This window comes from Doryrhamphus excisus, chromosome 1, assembly GCF_030265055.1.
Source record: "Doryrhamphus excisus isolate RoL2022-K1 chromosome 1, RoL_Dexc_1.0, whole genome shotgun sequence".
Taxonomy (NCBI): Eukaryota; Metazoa; Chordata; class Actinopteri; order Syngnathiformes; family Syngnathidae; genus Doryrhamphus; species Doryrhamphus excisus.
Window position 1 is genome coordinate 36,413,486 of NC_080466.1, and position 17,478 is coordinate 36,430,963.

At 40.6% G+C, this 17,478-nt stretch overlaps 1 protein-coding gene across 2 annotated transcripts; it reads left to right on the plus strand.

The window, feature by feature from the left end:
• The first annotated feature begins 309 nt into the window (after positions 1 to 309).
• Positions 310 to 16,271, plus strand: cop1 (COP1 E3 ubiquitin ligase). 2 transcript variants are annotated; one of them, XM_058090988.1, is made up of 20 exons: positions 310 to 1,026; positions 1,532 to 1,591; positions 2,952 to 3,049; positions 3,599 to 3,663; positions 3,731 to 3,853; positions 5,487 to 5,555; positions 5,636 to 5,695; positions 6,000 to 6,079; positions 6,913 to 6,976; positions 7,076 to 7,190; positions 8,262 to 8,397; positions 8,725 to 8,868; positions 9,324 to 9,432; positions 10,124 to 10,205; positions 10,316 to 10,432; positions 11,191 to 11,308; positions 12,769 to 12,893; positions 12,980 to 13,140; positions 14,178 to 14,222; positions 14,499 to 16,271. In XM_058090988.1, the coding sequence occupies exons 1-20, from the start codon at positions 674 to 676 to the stop codon at positions 14,514 to 14,516; spliced, it is 2,142 nt and encodes a 713-aa protein (XP_057946971.1). In that variant the 5' UTR covers positions 310 to 673; the 3' UTR covers positions 14,517 to 16,271. The 2 variants fall into 2 exon arrangements, with proteins under 2 accessions (XP_057946971.1, XP_057946982.1); XM_058090999.1 differs by having other exon boundaries at positions 3,734 to 3,853; positions 14,499 to 16,270.
• Positions 16,272 to 17,478: the final 1,207 nt, after the last annotated feature.

A 17,478-nucleotide genomic window follows, 5' to 3' on the forward strand; every position in this document is an offset into this window, starting at 1 on the left:
ATGAAATTTTCCTAATAAACAAAGAAATTTCACAGCAATCTGCAAATCTTTATGAAGGTTACGTTTTAGAAACCGGAAGTTGTTCCTCAACCCCTGATCTATGTATGTCTATGACTGAAGCCGGTGAAATCAGGCCTTCAAAATAAAAGACGCCTGCATGCTCACCACTCGCTGATAAGCTGAGTTAACATTCTGTTAATGTTAATAATACTTTAAATTGTGCATGTAAATAACCTCGTGTGATACTGTAAGTACTATTTAGAGCAAGTTGTATATTATTTCAAATACTGTAGGCACCGCACATGACACTCCTATCCACTAGAGGACAGCCGTTAGCCAGTCAGGCGGAAATGACGTGTCTGAGCAAACAAGGAAACTTGAGCTAACCCTCTGTGTAGCTAAAAGTGGCTAGCCGGCTAATACCCGCCTGCACAACGCAATTGCCGTTATTTGTGTGTTCCAATGCTGAAGTATTTCATTTTATTTTACACTTATTTTCAAGTCGACCTCCGGGAACTAATCAGCGAACACTAAGCTGCTTCAAATAGTCTCAATGATGTTCCAGTCTTGCCAGGATGTTAGCATCTGAAGCAGTCATGCTCAATTAGCCAAAGCTGTGATGATTTGACGAGGATTTTGTGGATTATTGGGAGTTTCGAGTGGGATTTGCATCATGTCTAATAACCGGTCCCAGCAGATCGCTAGCGGTGCGAGTTCTGTGCCCAGCACAAGTAGCAGCAGCAGCGGCGGCATAGGTGGCACCGTGAGCCCTGGTGGTGGAAGCAACGGCGTCGCAAGCAATGGGAACAACTCTCCAAATGTTGTGCCTTCCCGGACCCTGGCAGCGATCGGAGACGGCGGACTGCCGGTGCCGAACTTGGTCGCCATGTCGTCGTTCCGAGGTGGCTTCGCCTCACTCAGCAGACCCTCCCCGTCCTCCGGCAGCAGGAAGAAGTCCCTCCACCAAGCACCTCTCTATAACGGCCTGCTGAATTCATACGAGGACAAGAGCAACGATTTTGTCTGGTTCGTGTTTGACAATAGCACACAATAATAACAAAATACTTCAAGAATGTTAATGTTGACATCCCGTCTATGTATACAAACTCATCTAACCCCCATCCATTGTAGTCCTCTTGTTAGGCTTGGGTATGTTTACATGTTCAACTATAAAAATAATTTCTCCTCAGGCATTCTTATTATGTCTCTTGATAAAGTGCAAGCTATGGATAGTTTATGCTATTTTGACAACCGCTTATGTCGACATTAGTCAGCCAATCCAGTAGCTGTTGACAAACAGATTCTACTCTATTAGATCTGTTCATTTTTCTTATGCTCATCATGTGGCAAGCAGTAGAAATTACACTAATTAGCATTGCCAACTATAACACAGCTAAAATTGGTGGGTTGGCTACCAAATCAATCAAATGAGATTTCTTACCGCTTCGATATTCAATCTCATTAGCTGCAGTAGAAGTTCCTGATGAGATGAGATGAATGTTTGTGTAACGTATCAATTTACTTTTTCTAGCCCCATTTGCTTCGAAATGATAGAAGAGGCACACATGACCAAGTGTGGGCACAGTTTCTGGTAAGTGTATTCTCACACACACACACACACACACACACACACACTTGGCTGCTGCCAGTTTCTTCTGCAAATGATGACAAAATGTGGTTTAGTCAGTGATATGTTTGAATGTACACAGTGCCCTCCGGACGTATCGGAACATTAGCCACGTATGCATGGACCCAAATATTCTGCTTGAATTGGGTTTATTTCATCAAATATCTCATTCCGAAAGAAAAGTGCCAATACAAATGAACATATCATCGGATTCACAGGGGTGGAATATTCCTTTCCCCAATCCGATTGAAGTATCTCGTTCTTCTTTGTCGTTTTTCTTTTTTTGTTGTTTATTAAGCAGCTTTCAGTGTGCAATTGCGCCACCTTCTGAACAGGAGTGTAGAACAGAATCTAAACCTTCTATAATCTATTCATAAGTCAGTTTTCTGAAAAAAGACTCTTGACTATTTTGTTTGATTATAGCGGTGCATGTAGTCCAGAGATTGGAATATCCTTTTCTATGTAAACCATTGTTTTCGGAAAAGTCATTCGGAAAGATTCCATTTGGTAAAAGTGGCTATTGACGCTAATTCCTTTATTTTTGCTGAAGACTGAAAGACTTGGCATGGTTCTTATGCAAATATGGAATTTGATTTTGTACATTTCCAGGTGGAGGCTGCACGACGGTCGAGTGGTTAGCGTGCAGACCTCACAGCTAGGAGACCAGGGTTCAATTCCACCCTCGGCCATCTCTGTGTGGAGTTTGCATGTTCTCCCCGTGCATGCGTGGGTTTTTTCCGGGTACTCCGGTTTCCTCCCACATTCCAAAAACATGCTAGGTTAATTGGCCACTCCAAATTGTCCATAGGTATGAATGTGAGTGTGAATGGTTGTTTGTCTATATGTGCCCTGTGATTGGCTGGTGACCAGTCCAGGGTGTACCCCGCCTCTCGCCCCAAGACAGCTGGGATAGGCTCCAGCACCCCCACGACCCTCGTGAGGATAAGAAGCAGAAAATGAATGAATGAATGAACATTTCCAGGTCTGGAATATTTTGGAAAGGTTGTGAAGCGTTCGAAATGTTTCGATTAATAGAGTAATGTGCTGTGCCCTAGACCAGCGGTCTAGAGAGCTACGTTTACACAATGAAGATTGCCAAGAGCTACTTATTTTAATTTAATTTCACATTTTATTTTAACCCAAACAAAGTAAATCTGCTTGTTTTAGCAAAACATTACCAAACAGTGATATTGAATGCTTCATCACATTACGTAATAATGAATTGCTATTTTGGTATGATGTTGTTGATGATCATTGAGGTGTACTTCCCACTCCATTGATTCTCCTATAAAAACGCATTTAATGCTTTACTCCGCCCTTGCAGCTTCAAGTGCATCCGCCAGAGTCTGGAGGACAGCAACAGGTGTCCCAAGTGCAACTACATTGTTGACAATGTGGATCAGCTGTACCCAAACTTTCTTGGTAGGTGAAGACTGAAATGTGCTTTAGTCGGTAAGTTCTCCTCTGCTGCTTGGACAGGGGAAACCTTAAGGCGGTGATTCTCAACTGATGGGCCACCGCTCTTCACCTGAGCAGGGGAAAAAAATGATGAAATGACCTGATGTCGGTGCTATTCACTTGCTACTCCTAAAATCTAAATGGCAATCATCCTCTAAGCTAATTATGGGTGTAAAGGTACACCACAAGTACAGTTCAATACTTACCTTGCTCACAGTTTGGATCGTTTTGGGTACAGTAAGGGGACAAAGTGCAAAACATTAAACAGCTTAGCTTTTGCGTAACAATTTTGTGCTGGTAATTCTCCAAAAAGTGCATTTTTTGTCCCGAATTAAGCATTTTCAAGCAAAAAAATTAAAATGCAAAGTTGGAAAAGATGTGTAAGATGGCCCTGTGAGGAGATCATGGGATAGTTGAATGTACTAGACTGCTTGGTTGTTTTCTGGTTGTGTATTGTGTACTCATCAGTTTTCCTCTTCTTCGCCGCCACCTGTTCCGTCCGACCCGGACCAGTAAACGAACTCATTCTTAAACAGAAGCAAAGATGTGAAGAGAAGAGACTAAAATTGGATCATCCAGTAAGTATATGACATACACAGATGTTTCAGAACCAAGTTGTGTTACTGATCAGCGTCTGTCACCCAGCAGAATGGATCCAGGTGGCAGGTTTTCCAGGACGTGTTGAGTCCTGACCAAGAGAACTTGGACCTGGCAAATGTCAATCTCATGCTGGAGCTACTGGTTCAGAAGAAGAAGCAGCTCGAGGCGGTAAGCAAGGCTTTTTAGGCCCTCATTGTCTTTAGAAATATTCTAACTTTGTTAGTCATGCACTGTAGCCAAGTCACACAATGACTGGAATCCCTGCACTTTTGTTCCCATATATTTGCATCTGGATTTGATTGAACATTGAAAACACTTTTTGTTTCAAACCACCCATTTTTTACAGTTGATAAAAGTCGTTGCCGCCTTTTTTGGTTTGTCACAAGTTCATTTCAGCTTAAAGTCATGAACGGATGGGACAGGAAGCAGAACTGGAGGTAGCAGAGATGAGGATACTGAAGTTCTCATTGGGAGTGACCAGGATGGATAGGATCAGGACGGAGTACATCAGAGGGGCATTACATGTTAGAGGCCTTGGAGATAAAGTCAGAGAGGCCAGACTGAGATGGTTGGGATAGTGAATATATTGGTTGAAGGGTGCTGCATTTAGAGCTGCCAGGTAGGATGCTGAGGTTCTCATTGGGAGGGACCAGGATGGATAGGATCAGGTACATCAGAGGGACATTACATGTTAGAGGCCTTGGAGATAAAGTCCTGTAGGCCAGACTGAGATGGTTGGGACATGTCCAGAGGTGAGATAGTGAATGTATTGGTAGAAGGATGCTGCCAGGTAGGAGGCGTAGAGGAAGACCAAAGAGGAGGTTTATGGATGTAGTGAAGGAGGACATGAGTATAGCTGGCGTGAGAGAGACAGATGTAGAAGACAGGGTTAGATGGAGGAGATTGGTTTGCTGTGGCGACCCCTGAAGGGAAAAGCCCAAAGAAAGAAGAAGAAGAAAATAAGCCATTTCAGTTAAGGAACAACCAACTGGTTTCATTTTTTTATTAGATAATCAGGTTTTTGGTTCAAAATTCACATTGTGCATTAGACTTTTTTACAAGAACATTTCCATTGGCAAATGTAAACAAATGGGGAGAACATGCAAACTCCCAAGCGGGGAATCGAACCTCCTAGCTGTGTGGACTGCGCTCTAAACACACGACCACTGTGCAGCCTAAAAAGAATATTCATATTTTGAAAATATTTAGGTTGCACTTCTTTCGTTGGCAATTTCACTGCTGTGACAATTGTGCAATGACAATAAAGAAAGTATCTATCTATATGTCAAGAAATATACATCATATGATTGCATATCTTCAGCCAAAGTATCCCTTTATTTGGTATCTGAACAACACTCTTTGCCTCGTCTCTCATACTCAGCAGCAGGGTCGTACCTGACCACATTCCAACAGTAGTCAGCCAGCAGAGATGGATTCAACTTTCCCTGATATCTTTTCTCCATAGCGGCAATGTCCTAATGGAATCGCTCCCTGTCGTGCTCATCACTGACTTCTCCACAGTTCAGTGGAAGAACTCTATATGGGAATGCAAAAAGCGTATCTTCGGTGACATATTGCAGTCAAGGGCTTTGTAGGGCTTCAGGTGTGCCACCAGCTGCGTAGAATTATGCTGCATTTTGCCCACTTCCAAAAGAGAATTTTGACAAATCAAAACAAAACATTTTATTTCAAAACTTGATATTGGCGCCACTGTATAAAAAAATAAAATTAGTCTGGAGTTCTGGGTGAGGTTTGAATTTGGTCACATCTGTGTTCTATGTTATGTGTTTGTGTCCACTAGGAATCCCAAGCAGCTCAGAGACAGATCCTCATGGAGTTTCTGAATGAAGCCAGGAGAAACAAAAGAGAGGTAGCGTTGCTTAGAAATGCCATGAACATAAATTTGTTCAAAGAAATAAAGCCATCTTTTCTTTTTCCGGGTGTTGACAGCAACTGGAGCAGCTACAGAAGGAGCTTAACTTCCTTGAGGATGACATTAAGCGTGTCGAGGTAACATGATAAACAATCTAAGACAAAGTAAGAAGTCAAAAACGTACAATGTCAGGCTGTCATGTAAATAAGGTAAGACTAGTTTGTTTAATAAAAGAACAATGTATGCACCTTTTCTACAGCGAGGAGTTTTTTATATAGAAAATAAAATAGAATTAACTGGACCTTCTCTGGGGAGTCCCGTTGGTGGTGCAATGCGCTCCCAAAATATTGATTATGTTAAATGAAATGGTGTGTACGATTATGGCTGACATGAAATGCTCACCCTGAAGTCATGTTATCTGATGAATGTGTCTCTTCCAAGGAAATGAGTGGGATGTATTCTCCAAAGATGGAGGCAGAGTGCACCGTGCCCAACGTGGAAGCTCCCTCACCTTCACGCAGGTATCATGCATGACATCGACTTCCTTATGTAGAATACAAGCATATCCATCTCTGATGAAATGTACTCGATGAAGCTTCAAATACTGTATATGTGAATGCTACACAAGGATCAAGCAGTGTAGCCATGACAACATGTTCACACAAATCCATGAGACTTCCCCATTAATAACCTTCAACGGTTGACCTTGACCAAACACAAGATCTGGTACACATACAGGACAGATACAGCAGTGACCGGTTCGATTCCCGTATTGGCCTTAATCATGTTGTATGAAATTATATTATGTCAGACAGAAGTCACAGTCCTCTGATCAATTGAATCAATCCTCCGATTGATTCATCAAGTCCTCCGATTAATTGAAAAATTTACCTGTATCACTGAAACGTTTTTAATATATGATATGATATGGCTCAGGTGGTACAGCACTTGGTTCGCAATCCAGATGTTGCCAGTTCAATTCCTGTGTAGGTGTAACGTCACCAGCTACACATTTCCACAGCATTTCAGTCCAGCTTCGGCTTCCAAACAACTTCAACTTTCATTCTACATTTCAGCTTTGATTTATTTTCAAATTATTTCAGTTTTGCTTCAACTTTTCAGAAATTATCTCTGAGGAACATAGTAAGGAAATGAAAGACCACTGTAACAGTTTTAGTTAAGGCCCGGAGTGGCAGGCCAAGAAAAATGTCAGATAAACACTGTATATTTCTTGTATATATCCGATTCAGCTCCACTGTACAGTATATTGTAGTTCAAACATCCACTATGTATAAAAGCATGTTTTACTTTATTTTTTTTTTAATAATGGTACCTTTTTGTATTTTATGCGTAGCTGTAGCAGTATCATTGAATCGCCAGACTATAACCCACCTCATGGATTTGGTGGAACAGCCCAGGTAAATAATAATAAACACACGCACTTTTATTCACTTCAACTTGTCTGCACATCCTGCTGAATTGTTGAAGCCTGACCCAACTCCTCTCTTTAAATGCAGGGCAAAAGGCAGACCTGGTACAACAGCACGCTAGCATCGAGGAGAAAGAGGTTGACGGCTCATTTTGAAGATCTGGAGCAGTGTTACTTCTCCAGTAAAATGTCACGCATCTCAGGTGAGTCACGCCACGTGTGCATGACAAATTTTATTGTAGAGGTGCAATCACATGGCATCAGCTTCCGTTGTGTTTGTGTACACTAAGTGTTCATAGTATCTGTTACATACTTTTTTTTTAAAATTATGTCTTTTTAGTGGTTGCACGGCGACCAAGTGGTTAGCACGCAGGCCTCACAGCTAGGAGACCCAAGTTCATTTCCACCCTCTGTGTGGAGTTTACATGTTCTCCCCCCGTGCATGTGTGGGTTTTCACCGGCTTCCTTCCATATTCCAAAAACATGTTCGATTCATTGGCCATTCCAAATTGTCCATAGGTATGAATGTGAGTGTGAATGGTTGTTTGTCTATATGTGCCCTGTGATTGGCTGGCCACCAGTCCAGGGTCTACCCCGCCTCTCACCCTAAGACATTTGGGATAGGCTCCTGCACCCCCTCGACCCTCTTAAGGATAAGCGGTAGAAAATGAATGACTTTTAAGCACCTTTCAGATGATTCATCCTATGCAGGCTACTGCATGCTACCTTTGAAGGACACTTGGAATGTGGACAGGGATCACATGATTTCTAAAATGTAATCCCGGTCTGGATTATTAGAAGTTATCTGAGATGAACCAAGAAATTGTATTTCTCTTATCAAAATGCTGGCACTTGCAACTAAATAAGTCGTGCCAAAACAGGAAATGGTGGTGGTTGATCTCGCTAGCACATTGTGTCTTTGCGTCAGTCACATCAAGAATTCATAGTTGTTTTGGTTGAATACAGCCTATTATTAGTAAACCCACTCTGTTCCCCTCGTACTGGAACACATTTGCAACAACACACACACATCTTAACTGTCATATTTTCTCATTCTCTTGTGTTTGCCATGTTGGATAATACGAATGTAAATGTGACTATTGGGGTGTTATTTCATGTCTAGAGGGCTCTAATAAGGTTAAACACCATACTCAGAAGGTCAAACAGTTTTTTTATGATCCTACTACGAAAAAATTCAATTTATAGATTTAGTACATGTATATTTATGTACATGTTATACATTTGACATTAGCTGTGCCTGTGTGGTGTTTCAGAGGAAGGCAGGAACTTGAACCAGCTGGATGACTTCATGGAGTGTCTCTCAAAGTTCACACGCTACAATTCTGTAAGACCCCTCGCCACTCTGTCCTACGCCAGTGACCTCTACAACGGCTCCAGTATTGTCTCCAGGTAAGATGAGATGTACAGTAGGAAAAGTAAGTATTTGAACCCATACTGATTTTGTAACTGAAAGTGGAAAAATACGCTGACGAGGCGTACACTGAGCAAGGTGGCACTGTATTAGATGAAGTGGAACAATGATTGATGGTTCACATCTACAGTACATGGAGTTCAATTTACAAAATCAACACATTATCAAATACAAACGTCTCCATTCTTTGTGTTTGTTGTTTTGCCCTCCAAATTATGCAACCATGTTCAACATCATGTTTAATTGTTATAATAATTGTTATTTTGAAATGGAGAGTTATGTGTCACTCTTATTTTTCTCATCAGCATCGAGTTCGATCGAGATTGTGACTACTTTGCCATCGCTGGTGTGACTAAGAAGATCAAGGTGTTTGAGTACGGCACTGTGATTCAAGATGCAGTGGACATTCACTATCCTGTCAATGAAATGACGTGCAATTCCAAAATCAGGTAGCAACTCCCCCAAAATAAAGTCTTCTTTAAAGGAAAACGGCATATTGGGGGGATTTATGGTCATCATCCACAATCCTGATGGACAATCCTTAATCCTTATATCCATTCTGTGATAATGCATTAACAGGTACATTCATGAAAACATGTAGTATGAGTATTGTGATCATTGCAAACATTACCGGAACTTCTTAGTTGGACATATTGATTCCCACATAGCCCATAAGAACTAATGCAACTGCTGTCAACTAACCGCATAGAACCAACCTAGGTTCCAAAAGAGGGTGGGAATGAAATAGGCAAATTCCATTACGTGCATTGTTAGCTCCCACATGCTAACACAAGGATTGTGGGTGGGCAAAATTTCTCCCAAAAGTGCGCTTTTCCTTTAAATGTGATTTGTCCAGATTGCCACTGTTACCACTGGAAACCATCACATCCTTCATTCATTGCAGCTGTATCAGCTGGAGCAGCTATCACAAGAACCTCCTGGCAAGCAGCGACTATGAGGGTACTGTCATACTATGGGATGGATTTACCGGTCACCGTTCCAAAGTGTACCAGGTACTTGCATTGCTCCATTCTTCAGGCGCTGCTGTGTATGGCTGACCACAAATTTTCCCCTTTGAAACTTAAAAATGTTGGAAAGCCATAGTTTACTTTGTCAGACGTGCTTAACAAATTCACAGTAAGCAATGCACCGTATACCACCTTTCATGATTCAACAAGCCTGAAAAGAAATGGGAAGAAGCAAAGCTCATTTAGTCCAACAACTTCTCTGTATCTCAGTAATGAATCACTCTTGTCAAATTACCGTTTAATAAATAACCTGATGAATGAATAAGGGCAGGAATATATAATAACTTATTCAATTATACAAAAGTAATTCAGGAGCTCAAACAGAATTGATGAGTGTTAATGAGTAATGAAACATAGAATTAATGAGTAAATACAAGAGTACAGTGGAACTCGGGTGTTCTTCATTAATCTCTTCCAAAAGAACCAGGAGAATAATAATAGAATAATAAAGAATAATTGTAGTTTCACATGCATAAGACAAAGAGTGATACATACATTTAATGAATGTTTTTGAGTTTGTGGTCCAAGTATGTTGACTTTTAAGCCACACACTTACTGGCTATGTTGGTCTGTTTTGGTTCCGTTGTAGCATTTCCCATTGGTGAATTTATGACATCCAGTTGGGTGGTGATATTTCTTCCATTAGGATTCATAAATGGTTATGTTGTATGTGCAGGAACATGAAAAAAGGTGCTGGAGCGTTGACTTTAATCTGATGGACCCCAAGTTGTTAGCATCGGGTTCTGATGATGCGAAAGGTAACGAGAATAATCTTTCCAGTGTTTAATTTTTTTTTTTTTTAAACCTGCATTCCATATGTTACTTTTACATGTGATGAAATGAGATCTTGTGTGTTTTTGATTATCAGTGAAGTTGTGGTCAACGAATCTGGACAATTCTGTGGCCAGCATTGAAGCGAAGGCTAATGTCTGCTGTGTGAAATTCAGTCCGACCTCCCGGTATCATCTGGCCTTTGGTTGTGCAGGTAAGATTGCCAGGCACAGAGAGTGATGAAGAGGTGGTCAATCAATAGTCACTGTATTGAAACCAACAACTACACCAAAACGGCCATCGTTGTATACCTGCAATCTCTGAACGTAGACATTTCCAGCATAAATGAATGGACCACAAAAATGCACATTTAACCCTGGGGGGGAGTTCGGCCTACAACCTAAAATAGGCTTTGAGTTTTGGCATCGAATCGTTTATATCCCTGCTTATTATGGATAAAAACATGATTAATCAAGTTAAATGTGATTAATCATGACTGGCCAATTTCTGTGAAAAAGTGTGTTAGTGGCATACCTCCGCCCCCATTGCAGCATGCAGCCGATAGCCGTCTCCCTCCTACTGTCCCTTCACAAAGCCAAAACAAGCATGGCTGCCTTGTGAGGTGTGAGATGATATTCCTCGGCACACACACACACACACACATTGTTGCTCACTTGGCAACAATGTACAATTCAGCAATGTACTTATACATCACCATGGACTGAGGGGGTGCTGACCATAAAAGTAGCCTCTGCTCCAACTGAAATCTGCAACTGCCCACATGGACAAGATAAATGTCTTCTGGACAAAAGTTGTGGTCTGAGTAGACAAAGATTGAGTTATTTGTACACATTGACATTAAGTTTGTTTGGAGGAGTCAATCCGACGGACTGTCAACCATGGTGGTGGTAACATCACACAAAACATTACATAAGCATTAACAGTAACACTAACAATAATCTCTTTTTGCAGACCATTGCGTCCACTACTACGACCTCCGCAACACAAAGCAGCCAATCATGGTGTTCAAAGGCCACAGGAAAGCAGTCTCCTACGCTAAATTTGTTAACGGAGAGGAAATTGTTTCAGCGTAAGTCTGTTATGTTATGTTATGACATGGATTCTGTATGTTTTATTATTATTGTGAATGCTGAGGAGTCACATGGCCCAGGCAGGAGAGGGTTGTTTCCCAGGTTGCTGGTTCGATCGAAGTGGCTGACACAGCTGTAGATGAAGCTTTAATGTTGAACGTCAGTCGAAGCCAGACAGCAGCCCATAACAGAGTCATATGCAGGGGCGCCATTAACGCAAGGCGATTGGTGATTGCACAGAGCAAACCATGCACAAGGGAAGCCACGGTTGGCTGTCAAATGTGGAGGGAATTTGGGGATATTAAAGTTCAGAAGGAGGAAAAGAAGCGGTACTCTTCGAAAACTCTGCTAGTACCAGATCTTGCTAGTACCAATGAGTTCCCAAGCCACTGCTTTCATACTGATTAGCATGATGTCCACTCATTGGTCGATCAATCAAACTCCCGCTGAGCCCGATGTCGCCTCCCATGTGTGGCGCCCGTTCTCTTATACCGTGTCGCCCACGCAAATGCCTTGGCACGTCTCCAAACTTGCTTCGATTGTTACATGTCTACAGCTGGTCAGCCGCTTCTTCATTTGAGCCATCAGCCATTTCCTCCTCGTTTGATTCCCTTCTTGTTCAGACTGGATAGGTGGAGTCTTAAAGAGGAATGAACACACGAGCAACACACACATAGTCGAAACAAAAAAACCCCACTTATTTTCTCTTTTATTAAAATGCGAAAACTACCATCAGTTATCGTAGTTTATCACCCAGACCTATCGCCAGTTTATTTATTCTAAACTTACCAAAGGGTTAGAAACCGAGTGGAGGAAGAAGGCCACAGTAAGAAGCCACACAAGCCTCACTTTACACGGAATGGGAGGAGACCTTTTTCCCCACTATGCATCTATGGCTGACTCCATACCATGCAAGTTCAGGTAATGTCATGTAAGGTAATGTTACTGACACCCTGGTGGCCAATGTAGAGTACATGACTTCCAATATTTTTTGACCAATAATAGGCCATAGAAACAGCATTTATGCTATTTCTTTTTTATCCCTATATTTTTAAGTGTTGTTCTTCCATGGTGGGCGAGTGGTTAGCATGTTGGCCACACAGTCAGGAGATCGGGATAACCTGGGTTTGAATCTCTGCTTGAGTATTTTTGTGTGCAGTTTGCATGTTCTCTCCATGGGTTTTCTTCCGGTACTCTGGTTTCCTCCCACATTCCAAAAACATGTTCATTGGCCACTCCAAATTGTCCATAGGTATGAATGTGGGTGGGAATAATTGTTTGTCTATATGTGCCCTGGCCACCAGTCCAGGGTGTACCATAGTCAGCTGGGATAGGCTCCAGCATACCGCAACCCTAGTGAGGATCAGCAGCATAGAAGATGCATAGAAGGGTTCATCCATGGTCGAATGCGGTCATTACGTCAATTCCTAATGTGCTCTTTGTGTGTATTGCATTTCAGGTCAACAGACAGTCAGCTGAAGTTATGGAACGTCAACAAACCTCATTGCCTGCGCTCCTTCAAGGGTCACATCAACGAGAAGAACTTTGTAGGCCTGGCGTCTAACGGAGACTATGTTGCTTGTGGTAAACATTTGCTCTCTGGCGTTGTGCGTTTTCTTGATTTGCTCTGATGAAAAGCTGAAATACTTCATTTTTATTTTTGTATACAGGCAGTGAGAACAATTCCCTTTACCTGTACTACAAAGGACTTTCCAAGACACTTTTAACGTTCAAGTTCGACACGGTGAAGAGTGTGCTAGACAAGGACAAGAAGGAAGACGACACCAATGAGTTTGTCAGTGCCGTCTGTTGGAGAGCCCTGCCGGATGGCGTAAGTTGCTATTAGGATGGTGTTGATTGGTGTATGTTTGCTGGAAATGCGGCATGTCATACTTAACAGTCACACTTTTTACACAGTCTTTCAACTTGGACATCATTTGATAATCATCTGGTTAGGCTGACAGTATTTGAGGAACTTTTACTCACTTAACTAGTTATTAGCTTTACAGTTCTTTTTGTACAGTTTTAATCATCAATGCAAAATGCTTACATAACTCCAAATGGCTCGTATACGGCATATGGCCATTCAGCTAAAAAGCAGCAGAATAGGAAACTTCAGGCTTACATGTCACACCAGTGGTGGCCAAAGTGCAGCCAGGGGGCCATTTCGGACTGCAGCTGTTCTTTTATTGGCCCATTGCAGATTAGAAAAATAGAATTTCAACAAAACTTTTTTTAAATACAGAAATTCATCAGTAATTTCACTAGAATAAAGTGTAAATATTCAGAGGGAAAAAATATATTTTACCAGAAAGTCATATTATGAGGAAAAATATAAATTTTAGGAGCATAAAGTTCAAATATTAAAGAGAGACATTGTTTTTCCAAGTGGTAATACACTATGAGAAACAAAAAAAACAAAGAATGACATTGTATTTTTTTTTTTTAAATACTACTTTTTGGAAAATCATTTTGTTCTTATAATTTCTTATATTATAGGCAATAAATTTGTGCTATTATCAGAAGTCTTCTGTTTCCAAACATACCATACCAACATACCATAGAAACTTCCTTGCTGCTGCTAGCTAGGAACGTCCATGCTGTTTCACTAGTAGTTGTATGTGCCTCACGGCTTCCGTCCGTATTCAATACAAAATGCCAAATAATGATGGTGCATTCATGGCACCTGGGGAACAGCATATGTCGATACCCACAAACGCATCGCGATGAATCTAGATTTCACCCGTCAATTGCATCCGTACCCGGTGAATGAGCCGATGCACTCGCATTGATATATCGATTAATATCGATTATTTTTCACACCCTTAGTGTGTATGTGTTAAACTAATACTTCCTTTTCTTTTTCAGGAGTCAAATGTGCTGATTGCTGCTAACAGTCAAGGAACAATTAAGGTGAGCATACGTCACTGCTATGGAGGATCAAATGGGACGGAATGAAAGGAACAGATTCATCTTTAAATCCTAACGTCAATGTGTCATTAAATACAATTGGAATGTGCTTCATTAATAAAACTGAGTGACCAGCCAGCTGTTAGGATCCGCCCGCTAACTTTGATGAGGCCGTTCTTCATCAGTTAGCAAAATAATAGGCCCAATTTTAAAGAGACATTTTTTTTGGCATCACACAGCAACGCCAATTAGCTTTATTTCTGTTTCCATTCTTTGCAGGTACTTGAGCTGGTCTGAAGACTCGTCATGCGTTGAAGCCCACCGAGGTCCAGGCAGAGGTGCTGTACATGGAAATGACACAATGAATATTTAATGAGCAATAAATGTTCAACGCTTTATAAAAGAACAGCTGGCATTGCAGCAGAAACGCAAGAAAGACACAAGGGGTGCCCAAAGTCCATACGGGGGCTTGGATTTTATTGGCCTGTTGCATTTCTTTTAAACAGCAAATTAAAGAGAACAATTGCAAACCATACTCCTAAGTTAAGAAAGGTGGAAAACATCGGCCCTTGTGGGAAAAGTTTGGAGGAAAGCGAGGCATCTCTTCCTAGCTGATGGACATTTTAGCTTTTTTTTTTTTTTTAATAAATGTACTCCTAAATGGTACACATCCAACAAATTGCTATATTTTTTTGCCCAGTGAGGGCCAAATTACAGGACTAATGTGCAAAAACTTTGGGTTTTATCTCATGCCTCATTTTGTTCTTTTTCTAAAATGGAAGAAACCAATGTTGTACCAATCTAACTTGAATTCCATCCTGCGTTAATGTCAATTGTCTGCGTGAAGGCCAGGAAAAGGCTGTGTGCACACTAACACAGGGTTTTTAAAAGGGGCATGTTTCTGTCTTTTGGCTTTTGTCCACACTAGAGCTGCAACAATTCATTGATTATCAGCAATCAACAACAATTTTACGATTCCAGCAACTGTTTAATTAAAAAAGGTAAATATCCTCAGATTTCAGCTTCTCAAATGTGAATATTTGTACGTTTTCCTTCATCCTCCATGAAAGCAGACCTGGTAAAAAGTTGTGGACGTCGACAGCCTGTCTAACAAATGAAGGGGGAAAGGTTTGTTGTTTGCTGGCAGACTTCTCACACGTTCTTTCACCCCCCTTTCCAAAAATCAACAAAATGCACCATTTACATTTAACACCAATGGAGGAAAGCACACACCAGTCAGCCAATCTGATGGATATGACCGTTGTTGACACATGTTGTACATGTTATACAACATTATATTGACAATCGCACCATGATATTTTTCAGCCTTGCAGGTGGACTACATGAACAGAACAAGCAGGGAACGTGCTTTATTATGTTTTTTTTTTTTTACTATCCGTGTTGGTGTGGACATGGCCTTAAAGTATGGCGCCTGAGGTTGAAACATGTCATTGTCGTCATTGTTGTCTGATGTATTGAAGGAAGGAGTGGGACAGCAACAGAGCAATCATTCTTGTTAGAGTTTGAAAGCGCTAATCCCAAGTGTAAGTCCCTCAAACATAGTCGTTTTTCTAAATTGTCATGTTAACACGCAGGTAACGCCCAATATTTTATGATGAATGGAAAGAGACAGGTGTTTTCTATTTGTATAACTGAATAAATTATTTCAAAACTAGTTTGTCGTGCCATCCCATTGGTGAAAAACAAGATCTTTTTTGATTGAAGTGTTTAGGATTTGTATAATGCTTTCCAACTTTATTTAATGTGAACATGTTTAAAAATGCTGTTTGTGCTACTGTGAACCAGTCTTGTTTAAAGTACCAGTACACAAAATTCACACTAGAGTAAAAGTAAGATAGCTTTCAGGATAATGACTCGTGAAAGTCAAAGTTTCTTGTCTGAAAAAGTCCCGTCTGTCTGTATTTCATCTCATTAGCCTTTATTCCTGGTTCTTTTGACCGTGTTGCTAGTGGAGGACAAGTCAGTGATCATACAATTCCAAAGGGTTTCAAATTGTAATGAAAATAAGAGCAATATACAGACTTGATCAAAATCCAATTGTGGACTCCTATAGAGCAGCTGCACACAATAACCAGCACACAAAGCTTTCTTGTTGTCAATAAATTACTTTTTCCATTTTCATCTGGTTTTAAGATTTTGATCAGGCCTGTATTTGGTGACAGCACTGGACTGTCAGTACTGAGCGTGCTCAATGAATGACCCCAGAATGAAAGCACTCCAATATAGCAGTTGCTGCACTCTAGAAAGTGAAAGTAACGTTTGTGTAGGAGTTAGAGTTCAGGTTGTGTGAGTCAAAACAATGCATCTATTGTGTCTCCCAGTATTTTTTTGTCAGTCATATGTAAGTGTTGTGCAACTCTGATTGTGTGTGTGTAGTGAAGTGAACTCTCTCTATGAGAAGAGAGAAGCGTTATACTAATAATAATATCTTACTAGTCAAAAAATGCACCATGAAGAGGGAACTCTTCCCACTGTATAAGTGCTGCCGGACTGGACCAGCACCAAGCCAGAGAGAGGGGGCCAACGAGTACACAAACTAAATCTACACATGCTGAAATTGGCGACGTTTCTGAAGTACACGGCTACAATAAAAAAAACTACCTGTTCAGTAACTGTCAGAACACTGCTGTCTAAAATATCACCTTTCTCAATCCACACTCAAAAAAAAAATGTTTAGCCTCAACAAAAAAAATCAACGCAACAGTTTCCATTAGTCTTTCTTAGTTATGACAACTTAATTTGAAATTGCTTTGAACCAACAAACAATATTGCATTGCATGAAATAGCTTTTCCTCTTCACTCAAAGCTTATTTTAAGTAATGCTTACTGAATAATTGTTGTCATAGGGACAAGTTTTTAAGTTCGTAACTCAAAAAAATATGTTGAGTTAACTGACTTAATAATTTTATTCAAAGTAGTTTAATTTGTTGTCTACTTAATTATAATAACAATGCACACAGCTTTTTAAGTAGCAGTAACTTAATATATATATATATATATATATATATATATATATATATATATATACACACACTTCATTTTTTCTTTTTGGTATTTTTTGTACTTTCAAGAAAGACAGTTCAACCACTGCTTTTGTGCAATTAGCTGCATATTTTTATTTTGAACGCGAGCGTTGCAAAAAGAAAGTAAGAAAACAATCTTACATTTCAACTGCTCCTCTGTGACAAAAGTTTGTAATTCTTATGTATGTTTGTGTGAGCAGCTCAAAATAACCACA